The following is a 17345-nucleotide window of genomic DNA, read 5'->3' as shown; positions in this document are numbered from 1 at the left end:
GCATGCTTTTGCTTAGTTCCATCTAGGATAAACCCACTCAGTCAATTGTTGAGTGGTGTGTCAACATGCCTAGTGGAGTCAATGGGTCTACTGTATTCGGGACTAGAATAGAATTCAGGCCATAGTGTGTTAATGATGTCATTTAGTATGAACATTTGGTCTAATGTGAGGATAGTGTATTTCACACATTTATTAATTATTAATTACATTCATATTCTACCCTGCCTATTGTATAAGGCAGTATAAAATGTTCTCCCACTCTACTTAATTTCCACTATAACAAATGGCTCCCATGTATATGTGCCAAATGAGCACCTTTGAAAAAGGGTGGTATATGAATTAAATACAGGATTATTAAACTCCAGTATACACATCTGGAGGTATTTAACAAATCTCAATGGAAGAGGTGAGTAGTCATGTGCCTATTTGTACATCTATTGCCTGAATCCTGTTGCTGTCTAATGCATGCATAAGATCCCCTATGGAGAAATTGGACATTTTTGTCTGGTGCACAATGTATGCCTTCAGTTCAAGGACATGGAAATGGAGATACATATGTGGCATCATTGCACATACAAATGACCATTTGGTTTCACAGACTATGCAAATTTCATTGCACATTCCAATGCATAATCAGTGTGTATCCAAAGCTTTATGCTACTCAACTCTGATGTAATATCTATGCCACTGTATGTTTAAATGTACACTAGAATAGGGCTCTGTAAGACAAGACCTCTTTGATTGCAAGGATTCACATGTGCTTCTTTACTGATATGTAAGATTTTGTTTCATTTTATTTTTTCATCAATCCTTGTGAACCTAGAAAGGCAAAACACAAATTAGACTAGAAATTCTGAGATGTAGTCTGGGGGAATTCATCTCTGGGTGATATATAGGGTCATTCAAGATGGAGGCTTCCAGAGTTACTAATTATAAGGCACTCTATCTGTTCTGTCATTTCCTTTGTTTTGCAGAAACTAAGACAGATAAATTGGTTTCGTTTTATTGTCTCTGTTCTTATTGTTCACAGTGCACACTGTATCTGATGCTACCATGAACAAGATCGCAAGAAAAGACCTGGTGAGAAGACATAGGATAGTTACAAGTGGAGGTTCCCTGTAAAGCTCTGTGAACATGAGACAACTGTAAGATCTTAGAATCATAGAATCATAGAGCTGGAAGAGACCACAAGGGCCATCCAGTCCAACCCCCTGCCATGCAGGAAATCCAGATCAAAGCATCCCCGACAGATGGCCATCCAGCCTCCGTTTGAAGACCTCCAAGGAGGAAGACTCCACTACACTCCTAGGAAGTGTGTTCCACTGTCGAACAGCTCTTACTGTCAGGAAGTTCCTCCTAATTTTGAGGTGGAATCTCTTTTCCTGCAGCTTGCATCCATTGATCCGGGTCCTAGTCTCTGGAGCAGCAGAAAACAAGCTTGCTCCCTCCTCAATATGACATCCCTTCAAATATTTAAACAGGGCTATTATATCACCTCTTAACCTTCTTTTCTCCAGGCTAAACATACCCAGCTCCCTAAGGCGTTCCTCATAGGGCATGGTTTCCAGACCTTTCACCATTTTAGTCGCCCTCCTTTGGACATGCTCCAGTTTCTCAATGTCCTTTTTGAATTGTGGCACCCAGAACTGGACTCAATATTCCAGGTGGGGCCTGACCAGAGCAGAATATAGTGGCACTATTACTTCCCTTGATCTAGACACTATACTTCTATTGATGCAGCTTAAAATAGCATTGGCCCTGTTAGCTGCCGCATCGCACTGTTGACTCATGTTCAACTTGTGGTCTACTTGGACTCCTAGATCCCTTTCACATGTTGTCTCCTTAAGCCAGGTGTCCCCATCCTATATCTGTGCATTTCATTTTTTCGCCCTAAGTGCAGTGCCTTACATTTCTCCCTGTTGAAGTTCATTCTGTTAGCTGTGGCCCAGCTTTCTAGTCTATTCAGGTTACAGTGGTGCCTCGGGTTACGAAATTAATTCGTAACGCGGCCGCTTTCGTAACCCGAAAAGCCTTCGTAAGCCGAATTGCCATAGGCGCTAATGGGGAAAAGCCGCGATTCCGTGCGAAAAAGCCGAAAAAAGCACCAAAAGTTTTTTCGTAACCCGAAAAAACATTCGTAACCCGAAACAATAATTCCCTATGGGATTTTTTCGTATCCCGAAAATTTCGTAACCTGGGTATTTCGTATCCCGAGGTACCACTGTATTTTGAATTTTGATCCTGTCCTCTGGAGTATTAGCTATTCCCCCTAATTTGGTGTCATCTGCAAATTTGATAAGTATTCCCCCAACTTTTTCCTCCAAGTCACTGATAAAGATGTTGAACAGTACTGGGCCCAGGACAGAGCCCTGTGGGACTCCACTGGTCACTTCTCTCCAGGATGAAAAGGAGCCATTGTTGAACACCCTTTGGGTTCGTCCGGTCAACCAGTAACAAATCCACTTAACAGTTGCCTTGTCTAGCCCACATTTTACAAGCTTGTTTGCAAGAATGTCATGGGGAACTTTGTCAAAGGCCTTACTGAAATCAAGATATACTATATCCACAGCATTCCCTTCATCTACCAAGCTGGTAATTTTATCAAAGAAAGAGATTAGATTTGTCTGGCATGACTTGTTTCTCTGAAACCCATGTTGACTTTTTGTGATTATGGAATTGCTCTTGAAACATCTTAGGGTAGGGTTGCCATAAGTCAAGACGTCCAAACTGGGACAAATGTAGGACAACACTTTCAAATGTAGGACACTTTTTTTTTTACATGGAGGAACACCCCCCCTGCTCCTTCTCGGCCTCTGTGGAGGCCGAGGCCCCCTCAGAGGCCGGGAAGGAGCCCATGGGGCCACCCGCGCAGGCGCCCTCCTCCTCCTTCCCGGCCTCTGAGGGGACTGAGGCCCCCTCAGAGGCAGGGAAGGAGCCCGCGGGATGTGCGCGATCACAGGAAGTCTCTTCACTACTTCCCGGCCTCTGTGGAGGCTGCGGGGAGGCAGGGAGGGTGGTGGGCCGCACGCAGGAGGCGCCGCCTCCACCTCACCTCCTCCGCCCCAGGCCTCGCTGCCCTCTTCTTTCTCCACCTCCTCCGTACGGCCATGTGTGGTGGAGGAGGAGGGCAGCGAGGCCCCGCGGGCCACGGCCAACCCGGACGCAACCAGGGTTGTCCTGGTTTTTGGCGGCACCCGGGACAGGAGGGGCCCGGTGCTGCCAAAACCGGGAAAAGCCTGGTTGCAGCCGGGATATGGCAACCCTATTTTAGGGCAGCAGATGGACTGCCATTTTAGTTCACACTTGATAAATATGTGCACGTATGTGTGTTTGGGTATGACTAAATATACAGATGAAGATCTTGGGAAAGTTTTTTTTTAAACTACAACTTCCACAATTCCCAGTGCTCATTTTTGTTAGGGTATTCTGGGAGACGTAGTCCAAAAAGTAACATTTCTAAGCTCTTCACTTTTAACAGTTGCAGATGACCTCAGAGGAGAAGGCAGCTGAAATGCATAAACCAAACATTTGCGCTGCACTGAAGCTGTCTTCACCTCCAATGAAAAGCAATAAAATAAAATAAAATTCTTCCCCATTTCCTGTGCCTGCCTTTAAATTATCTCAGTGGCTGTGCATTCTGGAGGGAGAAGAAGTTGGAAGTTCATAGATTAATAGCTTTCTTTTTTAAAAGAGTGATCTAATCTGCTTGAGCTATAAAATGGCTGGGGGAGGGGGAAATATATTTTACTGTTAAATTTGTGATAAAGGCGCTTTATCTCCTGAAACTGCCTTTACAAATGGAAAGGCAACCTGTTCACTTCCTGCATAATGGAGGTTACATATTCAATTCTAACAGAATGATTCTGTGTATGAGAGAAATCTAGCTACTGTATGTGTGTGGAATCTATGAGGGCATAAGGTGTTTTCTTTTTCTTTAGAAACTGTGTGTTTCTGCTGTGTATAAACAGAAGGGCACAAGTGTGTTTCACAAACACCATCTGTCCTCATAGGGCATAACTAGCACACTGCCTGTGCAGGCACTACTTTTGATAAGCATATGTATAATGTGTGAAAAAAGTTCATTAGAAATAAATGGGCTTTTAATGCAATTTCAACTTGGTTGAAATCGCTCGGGACAATAGAAAAGAACTGAGTTACTCAATAATGAAATTATTGTTAAGCTTGATTTAATTTACTGTCAGGTCATATAACGTAAGATCTCAGCATGATTAAAATTTCAATGCTATTGGGACTGTGACAAACAGAAGTTATAACAAAGTAAGCAAGAAGGAAATAAATAATAAGAAAGCATTCTGACCCCGTTTTAATGCTTTCTTCAAATTTTTGCAATGAGCAGATTATGTTATGGCTAAACACCTGAGGAACTACTGCTCATTACATAAGCTAGCCGCCCTTAATTATGAAGGAATTCTTGAAAAGCATATTAGACCTATGGAGATCTACCTACCTGGCACATCAAATAATTTTTGCCCCACTTATTCTATTGAAGCAGAGTGTTCAAAATGGTTTACAAATACAAAATCAGCATTAAAACCATAAAGCAATAGCAATAAAGATATACACACCCTCTCACACACAAATACACATCACCGTCCCAGAGACGTAGCCAGGATTTTGGGAAGGGGGGGGGGTCCAGACTAAGTGCCACCATTATAATGGGGCTTGGGTGCGGCGGCGCAGCAGCACACACCACTCATTTTTCTAATGGAAGGGGGAGGGTCCGGACCCCAAGAACCCCCCCCCTTGGCTACGTCCCTGACCATCCAAGACAAGAAATACAATATATTCTTGACTATAAGCCGACCTCATGTATATGTCAAAGGCAGGCTTGGGGGCCAAAATTATGGATTTTGATATGACTTTGATTCATGGAGATTTGCATAAGGCTTGTGAATGACAGTTTGAGAGAGACAAGTGGAAGTTCAGTTAGACTAAGGCTTGAGATGTGAAAGAGAAGAGTTTTGGTTGAGGGTTTGGTTGGTCTGAGTTAGCTTGAGAGCAGTGTGTGGGAGAGTGTAGGGATTAATGTAATAAATTATTATTATTATTATTATTATTATTATTATTATAATTATATTTAACTTCTTTAAGTAAATAATTGTTTTTGTTTTGATACACCTTTGGCCTCAGAGAATGCTTTATGTATAAAAGGTTGGATTCAGACAAGATATCTGTGAAGGCAGCATTGAATACCTAGGGGTGGTGTCCATTTGGGATAGAAGCTGCATAAACCTTCATAGGAACTGAAGGCACTTAGATATTCCCCACAGTTCATGTCACATAAGGGGAACAGGAGGAAATCCTTATACTGGTTGGAGGTGGGGATCAAGGAAAGCCCTCACTCTCAGTAATTAAAGTAAGCATAATTTGGTGTGTTAAGGGGCTGTACAGACTGCCCTGAAAGAACTGTCTGCAGCCGTCCGTTTTTGCCCACATGGAGGCATAAAAAGAATGCGCTCCTGGGGGGTTCTTTTTGTGCCACGTGCTGGGCACCATTGTTGCCTTCATGCACACTGCTGACGTATGCATTGCGCAGCACCATTTGGACGCTGTGTCATGCGTACATCATCATGGTGGCCCCCATGTGGACGGGGGTGAGCCATGATGGTGCCTGGATGGCATGGTAGGGCTTGGGAGCGTGCGGATGCTCTGCTTTCCTGGGTCCTAAAATCAGCCCCAGGCCAGTGCTTTGTGCCAGTCTGTACCGGGCCTAAGTCTTCACATTTGATGATTAAGGAGTAGAAACCCCATGTTTGGCCACACTGCTAGGACTGTCCAACTGGTAAACTCCACAGTTGGTGGGATAAACCCTTCATAGTGCTGTTATGGAGAAGGACTGATCACACATCTACTATCTTCACTTCACTAGGAAATGGTCATCACTGTGTGTAATGAATTACACTTTTCCAGAACTATGATCCACAGGCACACATATGTGTTTGCAACATGTTAACCCCTCTGGTTACACCTTAGATGTTCATATCTTGAAAGCTACCAAATACTACATCATGCAGGGACGTAGCCAAGGGGGGGGGGGTTCTGGGGGTCCGGACCCCCCTTCCATTAGAAAAATGAATGGTGTATGCTGCTGCGCCGCCACACTCAAGCCCCATTATAATGATGGCACTTAGTCTGGACCCCCTCCCCCTTCCTAAAATCCTAGCTACGTCCCTGCATCATGCAGAAATCTTCTTTTATACTCAGTTCAACTATTCCAACATGCTCTTGTCTCTCACCTTCTCGTTCTATATGTTTTTTTCTATCTTACTTTTTTTAATGCTTAACACACGCACACAGACACAACCACCTTCTCCAAGGATTTTCTTTCACAAGCGCAATGGAAGTTGAAAGTGATGTCTTATCAATGGCACTCTCCCTCTCACTTCACTCACAGGAAGAGCTAAGGTGTCCTTGCCCGCTGAGTGGTTACTGAGAAACCATTTTCCCCCCATATAGAATAGCAGCCAGCAGATTCAACTTGGTTCTGGGAAGTAGTTGGAGTGTTAACACACAACAGCATGCCAAATTAGGTGAAGACACAGTTGAAGCTTTAATTTCAGAGCTGCTATCTGTATGGAAAATGTCACAACTACAGAGAAACAGGTTTTGTTTAGTAACTGTTAGCAAGATTCTTTTTATGCTTTCATCAGATAAACTTTTATTTTAGGAGCATTATTTGGGGCATTACTCCAGGATTTCAACCAAACAGAGATTTGAACTGAGCTCTCACTGGTCCTAGTCTGCCCGTCTAACCACTACACAATACTGGGTCTCAGACAGAGGACATTATAGAGCAAAGGAAGACATGCCTGGGAGGTATGCCTTAATGAAACTGATGGGCAAAGTGTGCCTCCACCAAATAGTGTTGATCTGTAAGACCCCTCAATTTTGGCGAAGCTGGATAAGGCTGACAAGCATTAATGCCCAACAACATCTGGAGGGACCCATCTGATTTAATGGAACTAGAGCAGACAGACAAGAGACAGGCAAAGAGATGAGGTAAAAGGCTCAGGGGAAAGTGTCTGAGAAAGGGTGTACCACACTGAATGATTAAAACAATTTGACACCATTTTAACTGCCTTGATTCTAGCCTACCGAATTCTGGGATTTTTAGTTTGGTGAAGTATTCAGCCTGGTTAATCAGAGAGCTCTGGTGCCTCACCAAACTACAAATGTCAGGATTTTGTAAGATAAGAGTTATTGCGGTTAAAGTGGTGTCAAACTGCTTTAATCCTGCAGTGTGGATACACTCAAAGAGATATGAATACAAACCCTTTCACAATACAAAATTGTAGCATTCTGATTCCACTTAAACTGCCATGGAAACATCATATGGAATACTAGGTTTTAGAATTAAGGAAAGGGCTTTTAGACTTTTCAGTGAGAGAGCTCCCCTGGGGTGTTTGGCCAAATTCCCAGTCCCACAATTCCCCGGGGTGCAGCCATGGCAGTTTAAGTGGAATCATGGTGCTTTTACATGTATAGCATGAAAGAGCCCTAAGAAATATGCAAGTGGTCCAGGAATGCAGAGTGTCAGATGGGAGTGATGGGAAGATGTCACTCAATGGATGAAATACAAACCCTTCTAGAACCTCGTTGCACCATTTTTGGGTTTTATTTATTTCTTGAATTTATTTAATTTATATCCTGCTTTCATCCCAGTATGAGACCCAAGGTGGCTCACTAGTTGAATGAAAATGTGTGCATTACAGCTACACTGCAACATGAATATATGCAGGCACCATTGACACATTCTCCCTTCTGTTAGATTTGGCAGAGACCAGACTCAACAGCCCTTAACTCCATAAACCTTGAGTAAGCTATGCTGATGAACATGCAGGCAGAGAGGTAGATGCCTGGAAAGCTTCCCTTGCTGAAAAATTATTCTTTGCTGGTGGGGGTAATGCTGTATCACACTATGAATGTGGCTGTCTGTGTGGGGAGACATGGCAATTTTTCCCTCCCTCTTTCTTGAACTAAATGTTACAACTCTTAAGAAAGAGCAAGTACCCTTCCTTACATCTCTCTCTTTTTTCTTCCTCCCTCCTTGCTCCCTTTTTTCTAAATTCATTTTCTCCATGATAAACAAAGCCATTAGTTTATCAAGTCTATCTCCGGATTTTAATGTGATGCACTGGAGACATCTGTTAAAACATCCTTAATGTTAGTTTAACAAGGGCACATTCAGCTGCATTCCCTCACACTTTCTCCCATTAAGATGGTACATGGCAGGATTCTCTCAGACAAATGACTCCGCTAATGTGTCTGCCTCGCGCTTTTCCATGTGTGTTTATATGGTGGGTGAAGGTTGATGAGAATAGGTTACTTGTGATTTTCTTGTTGGGCATGCTTCATGCCTCTTCAAGAAACAGTCCCTTCTTTCTCTGTGGATGCCTAGAAAACAGAATCTAGGACTATCAATATTCAGAAGACTGCCTAGGTAGGTTGCTAATTCATATTTCTATCTATAGGCAGACTGCTCATACTCACCTAACCTCTTATGTCATGTAACAGGCTGAGTGCATCCATTATTCCCAGTTTCCCTGGAGGTACTACTGTAACTGAAAGGGTTAAGTCTCTTCAGTCATCACAGTGACTCTTGAAGGAAGATGACAGTTAAGGGCAGCAATATAATAAGAGAGAGTAGGAAGAGACACAGATTCCACCCACCCACCCATCACTTGTCAAGGCTATGAGGACACTGGAAAGATAATATGGAGATTGTCTTTTGAGTTTGGGTTAGAAAAAAGGAAGTGTGCCTTTGAATAGGCATAATTATGTTTCCCTTTCTGTTCTGTTGTAACCAGGGCTGGTTCAAGACATTATACTGCTTAAGGAAAATGGCAAATGGCAGTTCCTCCAATCCCCATTCCAAAGCTGACTGTACTGGCAGTAGACTTAGCAATGTGATAAAGCCTTGGACCACAGGAAAGGGTGCAGGACAGAGCTCTGTGACACACACATAACTCTGTCATTCGAGATAGGATAATGGCTAGAAGAGTTCAAGAGGAAGAATGGTCACCACTGTCCCCCAAACTCTGCCAACTCTGTCACCTTGCTCTCCCTAAATGTAGGGTCAGCCCTGTTTTTAGCCATCTCATACATTCTTCTGTCAACATTCATATAGCTTGTTTGTTTGGGTGATGTTTGGGAGAAAGTGTATATGATGTACATTACACAATCCTGCGTCTAGGCCCACAGTTCAGCTCAGTGAGTCACAAACAGAAGAAACATCACTAGCAAGTCAGGGAGTAGAAGTTCAGTTTATTCTAGCAGAGCAGGAATCCATGGCTATGTCTGCCAAGTCAACAGGATTCAACAGACGGGAATCTCCCACTCACAGATGCAACTGCTGGAGCCACTTTTCAAGGAAGGACCTCTCTGAACTCTCTTATGAATATTAATCGGCAGTAATTGCTGTGATACGGCTGACAGAGCCAGTACTGAATGGAATTGGCATGCAAGTAGTGCTCTGTGGTGCCTCAGAGGCAGGGTGGGAGCATGGGCCATTAGGCACAGTGGTTCCTGAGGGGGCAGTTAGCTAGCAAGTGTGATGGAATGGAGGCAGCCCTAAAGGAAACTGTGTGCAATGCTCCCCAGATGGAACAGGCAGGGAAGGAGAGCAAGGGAGCATCTGCGAGGTACACAGGGAGACACATGGGCACAACAGAGAACGCAGAGATGAAGGGAGGGCATTTGCATTGCCTGTCAGCTTCTGGCTTAAGTAGAAGAAAACCCCTCTGTTACTAGCCGACAGGTAATATAATCTCATTGACTTCTTTAGTGCCTATATATATGAAAGGACCAAGATGATGATGAACCACTCTGTTTGTGTGCATATGTGGTGTGTGTGTGCATGTGTACATACATGTTGTTTCAAGGATAAGAGCCCTAGTTGCAGTTTTGGATAGGTCAATCACTGTAAAAAGGAAAGAGAGTGCAACTGAATTGTGTTTAGTGTTTCTTGTGGTTTTCAAATTTGACCTTATATATCTCCCACATAGACCTGACATCTGTCAAGAAGCACAGCGGCATGAGTCAGCAGATGAGAGAAGGATGTCCTTGTATTTGACAGCAAAAAAGAAAGCAAAAGAGAGTTTCCAGCTCATAGAATAGATCACACTGCCACACCTGTCCTGGAATATCTATTGGAGGGCACTACTTTAAGCTTCCAGGTCCAAAGATTTACATCACAGTTTAAGGCAGTGTTTTCCAGGTGTGTTGTACCACAACCGCTATCATATTCACTCAGGTCTACAGGGGATGATAGAGGTTGTAGTTCAACAGATCGCCAGGGCAGCCAACTGGGGGAAGCCTGGTGTAGCATGGTTTGGTCTTAGGCCATCTAGCTGCTCCAATCACCAGATGCTTTATCAGATTGGCTTCCTGGCTGCCTACAGCCCTTTATTCCAAAGGTAGGAGCAGAAACAGATGGCTCTGCTGTTAAGGTGGAGAGAAGCACTTTTCCATACACCTTCTTTAAAACATCTTTTATCACTAAAGGTGGCTCCCTGTAATAGCCATTATACTCACATGCGGCTGCTGGGAGGGATTTTGCGTCCATCACGGAACCAAGTGACCTGTGGCCGAGGGAAGCTGGCGATGCGGGGGGCGCGGATGACGGCAGCTTCACCATGTGAGACACTCTGCTGCTTTTCAGTTCCTTCAAAGCTTCCCATGTCTGGAAAGGAGAAAAAAAACGAGAAAGAAAATCAGATAGCAAGGAAACTCAAGACCTGATATTCTCACAGCTTGGATCAGACAGACATTGGAGGCTGCCAAATCCATCCTTAAAGTATGTGTATGAGTACATATATATACATGTACAGATATACATTATATACACAGAGACACATGCACACACATGCACAATAAGTGCTTTAACAGAAGTGATAATAGAAGGTTAGACACTGCAAAGAAATGGTATCAGCCAACCTCTCAAATCTCAAATGTTTAGTTAAAGCAGTTCTAATAATAATAATAATAATAATAATAATAATAATCTAACACTCACTTGAAGACATTAAAATGATTGCTTCCTCTTTCTCACAACTCCAGGCAAGAATTTTGCTCTTCCTTGTAGTGAATACCAAGTATAGTTCAACCTTTGTATCCATGGAGGATCCATTCTGGATGACCCCCCCTCCCCCAATGGATATCCCTCCAAAAAGAAGAAGAAAAGGTGAGACCTCAAGACCATTGTCCCTAATGGCAGTGCAATGTGTGCAGCCACTACAGCAGCTGCATGCATGCACCACCACTGGGGACAATGGGGCTTGCTCAAATCCGTGGATGGCAAGCCCCCACATGGCAAGGTCCCATTATATCCCACAAGCCATTATACAGTGCTGATGGGGCACATTTAGCTTCCTGGGTCACTACTGTGCAAGCTTATCCAATGGATGTCAATCAAGGCAAGTATACACAGGATCATGTTAGTCATAATTTGCTCCAGGGAGGAGGGCAGCGCAAAGCCCTATAATTTGGTGGATCTAGAACTCCAGTTTTGAAAAAATCCCAAGTTTAAAAGTCACAATGGCATTTGATAATTGGACAGATTTTCTCAACCTTTCCTTGACTACACCACACATTTCCTCATGTAGCATTTTGGTCTGTGGAATGGATTGCTTAAGTACAAAAATACATACGCAATGTTTAAATTATGAAAGGTTATCTGTCTGTCTAAAGTGCAACTTTCTCCTCCCAAAATATATGGGAGAAAGGGTCTCATGACTGTTTGTGTGTATGCTGAAAGGTGACAGCTTATATTATGTGAGTGGGGTGATATATGTTACTGTTGTATCTAGAAATCAGTTCCTTGAGAACAAGCAAATCACCAGAAAGGCCCATGAGTTACAGTATTGGAATGGGGGGGGGGGGGGAATATGCTCTTCTCCAAAATGAAGCCCTTTTAAAGTGTGGTCATCATTGAGCCTGTACAAATTCCTTATAGTACAGACAACACCAATGAATATTGCATATGCCCTCCACTGGTAATGACTTGTAGTAGGAAAAACTTCCCAAATACAAACAAAAAAATCCCAGCTTGTTCTCCTACACTCCGTGCTATCTCCTGTCCTATCAGTACAACCCACTTTACATCCACATGTGTGACCCCATACTCTTACAATTGCCAGACACCTCTCCAACATTTCTTTTTACATCCAAAGGCTTTCCCCCTCCTCGGTACATGTTGTTTTGACCAATAACCTTGACACTCAAATGGAAGTTGGTGCCTCCTCCTAGCACAGCTGTTCATGAGTTGGAAAATTTATAGCACCTTTAATAATAATAGTACTAATGACAATATGGGTCTGTGTGTGAAGGGGGGAGACATTTTATTGACTTACTTTAATTGCTGTAATTAAAAACATGTAAAAAAAAATATCTTTTTAACGACTTGCCATTAGTGTTAGCACAGCTGCCCAATTAATTTCTCATTAGCTTTCTGATTTGCCACCATGGTTTGGAGGAGGTGCTTGTTGAGGGAGGACAAGAAAAGTTGGTGGTAATGGTAGTGATGAACACATGAAATGGGCAAGTTAAAGCATGAGTTTGGATACTATGCTGAGGTGAAACATACCTGGCTTAGTGCTTTGGCACAAGTCAAAGTTTTGCAATTTGTTCTTCAGGAAGTCTTCAGTGTTTGGAACATCTTCATTGTCTATGATTTACAAACCTAAAAAGTTGGGTGAGGTTGATAGTTCTCCCTCCTTTTCTCCAATTTTTGATGGTGATTATTTCCTTTCCTCAATTTCAGGTGGTTATTTTTCTTCCCGACAGAAAGGCAGAGAGTCATGAAAGCCAGTATACTAAATCTTGTGTTTTCAAAGCTCTCTTTCAGGCTCTGAGCAACAAGGTGCTCCTTTTCTCCCCACCTCTTTGCAACACTTTCCAGGGGTTGTCTGGATTTTAATTTTGTTTTGCTGCTTCAGCTCATAGATCTTCATTCCCAAGAATGCTGATGAGGCACCAAGTTCACTTAGGATGATTTCTGATGGAAAGCACCCCTAACAAGGAATGTCAGAGAGGAAGGTTAAGCCCCCATTCATGGGAATGTCAACCACTGGAGCTCCCATACTTCTAATTTCATATTGAATCATCTACCTGTGGTGGAAGTTCCTTTAAAAACAAAATCTGCAAGAGTTATGGGCATTTCTGTTTTTCTTCAAGCAATGTCAAATATTCATAATTGCAGAAAAACAACTAAGTACCCAAGAGACTGGCTGTTCCATAACAGAAATGGGTTCTGGCACAGCATTTGTACCACAACTTTGGAGCAGCATTTCACAGTGGCAGACGAATAGTTAATTAAAAATGGTGGATTTTGGGTTCTTTTAGCTGCTTGGTAATGGAGCCAGTTAGTGGATGTCAAATCTCACGTGTAATTTTTGCATCCTTGCAAAAGAAAAGAAAAGAAAACTCCAGAAACCTCAGGGCATCTTTGAAGTGACTCTTATCTTTTTGGAAGCATGATTCAGGATTTTGAATCTTTAAAAACGAAAACTCTTGCTAGGGCAAGCAAAGGCTGCAAATGGGGGCTGCACAGGGACCACATCAAAGCCAACTATCCCTCCTCCAAAGAAAAAGAAAGACAGGATGGAAAGGGGGAAAAACCCAGAAGAGAAGGAGTAGGAATGAGAGCAGAATTACAACTGTTGTGGTCCAGCACTGAAACCAGCAATAAAAATCAAGCAGTTGTTTCCATCAGGCCAGAAGCTCCTTCTATCTGGTCCCCCACTAGCCCATGACCTTTTTCAGAAGTGTCTTCTTTAATCAGGATTAATTGTACAGCATCTCTCTTTCTAGGGTGGCACTTGTATATTCTGCAGCTGAGCACCCGTGACAGCAGAGAAAATCTCAAAGGTACCTATCAACTTTGCCTGAAGCCTGAATTAACATCTCATGCTGTTGCCTTCCTTTGCCTTGTGGTCATGCCTTCTTTCTCAGCTTTCTTCTTCTACTCTTGGCTCAGCAAGTCTTCTTCTTCTCCTTTGGACCTTTGAAGTCCTCACAGCAAGCTCTAATCTGACATGCGGAATTTGTCACTCCCCCACCTCGTTCCAAACCAGCTCTGCTTCCCATACAGGCCTGATGTTAACTTTGAAGATTGAAGGGAGAGTCATCCAAAGACATACATTGCTGCCTAAAGGCTGAAGTGTAAATGGCAGCTCACTTCCTCAAATTCAAGGTGAATTGTACTCACATTCCTCCAGGTTCTTTTGCAACTTCAAGCAGAAAAATTTACAAACACTTCTCCACACTCCCTTGCAGTGAAAAAAATAAATAAATGGAATAATCAACAATTTACTGTCTTTTCACGTTTCCTAGCACCAGCTGTCACTAGTGGTCTCAACCTATTCAGTTGTAGAGGTGGCCCGGATACCAGGAGATTGAAGAAGAAAAATAAGCTAGGAAGAATGAAAGTTTGCCTGTCCTGTCGTCTTTCATGTTGAGAGCTTTTGGGGGGGCACACATTGCCTTTCTGTCACAAGAATAAAAACTCCCAATTGAAGCATTGCAACTTTTCATTGGTGGTGGGATGTTGTGGGAAGCATTCCTTATGACTGATGGTCCTCCTAGTTGGTTGTTCTGCTGCTCAGGAAAAGTGACTAAAGGTAACAGAACTGTATGCAGTGAAGGACCTCTGAGGATACTGCAACATTCCAGAAGAAATTTCTGCTGTATAACACTGCTGAGCAAAAAAGGTCAAAAAAGAATATATCAGAGATTAGGGCTGGGCTTGAAAGATCACAAATTGTGATTAAATGATAACTACTACCACCACTTATGTCAGGAGTGGACATTGCAATTTATGGGAGCTTTTGTGTGCCCCCACATGTGTCCTCATTGCTAAAAAACAAAACAAAACAAAGGAGGAGGGTTAAAAACAGAGAATTATACCTTCAGATGTCTCCAGGAGATGTGGATCTGCATTCTTTCCCTTCAGTCTTTAAACATGCTTTCGTTTCCCTTATTCTGAAAAAACCTTTCCTTGACCCCTCTTCTTTGTCTAACTATCATCTGATTTCTCTTCTTCCTTTTCTTTCTAAAGTTTTGGAATGGCTCGTTTATTCTTGATGTCTTGAGTTTTTTGAAGTCGACTCCATTCTCGATCCCTTTCAGTCTGGTTTCTGCCCACAGCATTCTACAGAGATGGCTCTCACTAAGATCTCAGATAATCTTTTATGGGCCAAGGCTAATGGCCTTTACTCTTGATTTGTCTGTGGCCTTTGACACCGTTGATCACTGTCTTCTAGTTGTTACTGTTCTTGACTGGTTTAGATCTTATTTGTCAGATAGATCTTTTGCAGTGGTCATGGGTGGTCAGACTTTGTCTTCTGTTCTGTTATCTGTTGGAGTTCCCCAGGGCTCTGTTTTGGGTCCCCTATTGTTTTCTCTGTACACATTGTCCCTAGAAAAACTCATTAGTTCTTTTGGCTTTTCCTATCATTTGTACGCCAATGATACTCAGCTGTATTTTTTCACCCCTGATCTTTCTCTGGGTCTTGAACAGCAAGTTTCATCTTGTCTTACAGCTATCTGTCAGTGGATGTCTGAAATGGAGCTTCTTGTTTTTCCACCTAAGTCTACTCTTCAATACTCCTTTTCTGTTTCTGTGGATGACATTTCTATTCAACCGGTCCCAGAAGCCCACAGTCTTGGTTTTATTTTTTAATCTTCTCTGTTGTGTATCCCCCAGATCCAGACCACAGCTAAGGCATGTAGATTCTTTTTATACAATATTGCCAAAATCTGACCATTTCTCTCTGCCTCTACTGCCAAGATTCTGGTCCATGCCCTAGTGGTCTCACGACTTGATTTCTGTAACCTCCTTCTGGCAGGGCTTCCTTTTTCTCACCTCTGTCCTATAATTTCTGTCCAGCATTCAGCCGCACACATTATTACATCTGCCCACCACTTCGACCATATCTCTCCTTTATTGCCATCCCTTCACTGGCTCCCCTTCCCCTTCCATATTCATTATAAGTTTCTGTTGTTGGCTTTTAAAGCCCTGCATGGGCTGGCCCCTCTTTATCAGACCTTCTTTCTCCTCACCTTCCCACCCATGCCTCCATTTTGGTAGTCAAGCTCTGCTTTCTCAGCCTAGGATTTTCACTGCCCCATCTCGGCTTTGTTCCTTTTCACTTGCTGTCTCTCACTCCTGGAACCTCCTTCCTCCACAAACACGGCTCATCACTTATTTAACTAGTTTCACAACTGAGTTGAAGACCATCCTGTTCAGGGAAGCATTCCAAGGCATTGTGTGACTATTAGTTATTTGACATTTGTAATTGTTGCCTGCCTTATTTTATTGAACCCCTTCCTGTATTGTTATGTATTATTTATAAGTATTATACTATTATTTCTTAGAATCTATGCCATGAGCAGGTTGACTTTTATGTATTTTATTGTTTGTATGTACAGCACTGTGTAAATCTACAGTGCTATATAAATAAAGCATAATAATAATAATAATAATAATAATAATAATAATAATAATAATTTAACATCTATTGTGCCCTCTGCCCACATGTGAAAAAATAACTCGAAGTGACCAGAACACTACTTCTGGATTCAGGAAAATGTTGGGTGTGGCTCACAGCAGTGCATACACTAAACATAGGGTGTATGTGGCCCTCCAACCCTCTGTGCTTGTCTGCCCTGACCTAGTGCCTGCTTGATACTGAAGTTCTTGCAAAGAATATTACACGAAATAGACTTTGAAATGACTGAACAAGGTAAGGAAACACAAACACTAATGATAGCCAAACATGGATCAGTAACACCCCAAATGTTCAGAGTATCTACTCTTGATTTCCATGTTCAAAACACAACATGAGGCTTCCAATGAAGGAAAAATCTAACAAAAACAAAACACCAATCCACATGTAACTGGCACCAGTACACCAATGTTGTAAAATATGTATCTGACTTCCTAATCCTCTGGATCTCCTATCCGATAGCAATAGCAAGTACATGTCTATACCGCTTATCTATGCACTTAAGCACTCCCTAAGCGATTTACAAAGTGTAAGCTAATTGCCTCCAACAATCTGGGTACTTGTTTTAGCGACCTCAGAAGAATGCAAGCCTGAGTCAAGCTTGAGCCCTTTTGCTGGTATTGAACTCGGCAATCTTATGGTTTGTGAGTGAGTGGCTGCAGTACAGGCATTTAACCACTGCACCACCAGGACTCCACCACAGTTGCATCTAGAACATCCCAGGCTGTTTGATCAAAGCCCATGACAGCTTTTCCAGAATAGTCAAGCTCAACAGGATCAGTTTAGGGAAACACATTAAATTAGATATACAAATACACT

At 42.6% G+C, this 17345-nt stretch overlaps 1 protein-coding gene across 4 annotated transcripts in view; it reads right to left on the bottom strand.

Moving 5' to 3' along the window:
* The window catches only part of SDK2 (sidekick cell adhesion molecule 2), a 412765-nt gene that overhangs the window by 96444 nt on the left and 298976 nt on the right, over positions 1 to 17345 (bottom strand). For all 4 annotated transcript variants that reach the window (XM_042452124.1, XM_042452127.1, XM_042452125.1 and 1 more), the window contains exon 4: positions 10555 to 10702. In XM_042452124.1, the coding sequence (XP_042308058.1) occupies positions 10555 to 10702 (148 nt within the window). The remainder of the gene's footprint in view (positions 1 to 10554; positions 10703 to 17345) is intronic.

Source organism: Sceloporus undulatus, chromosome 2 (assembly GCF_019175285.1).
Source record: "Sceloporus undulatus isolate JIND9_A2432 ecotype Alabama chromosome 2, SceUnd_v1.1, whole genome shotgun sequence".
In the NCBI taxonomy this organism is placed as follows: domain Eukaryota; kingdom Metazoa; phylum Chordata; class Lepidosauria; order Squamata; family Phrynosomatidae; genus Sceloporus; species Sceloporus undulatus.
Note: the sequence above shows the minus strand (reverse complement) of the source record. Positions and strands in the feature narration are given on the sequence as shown.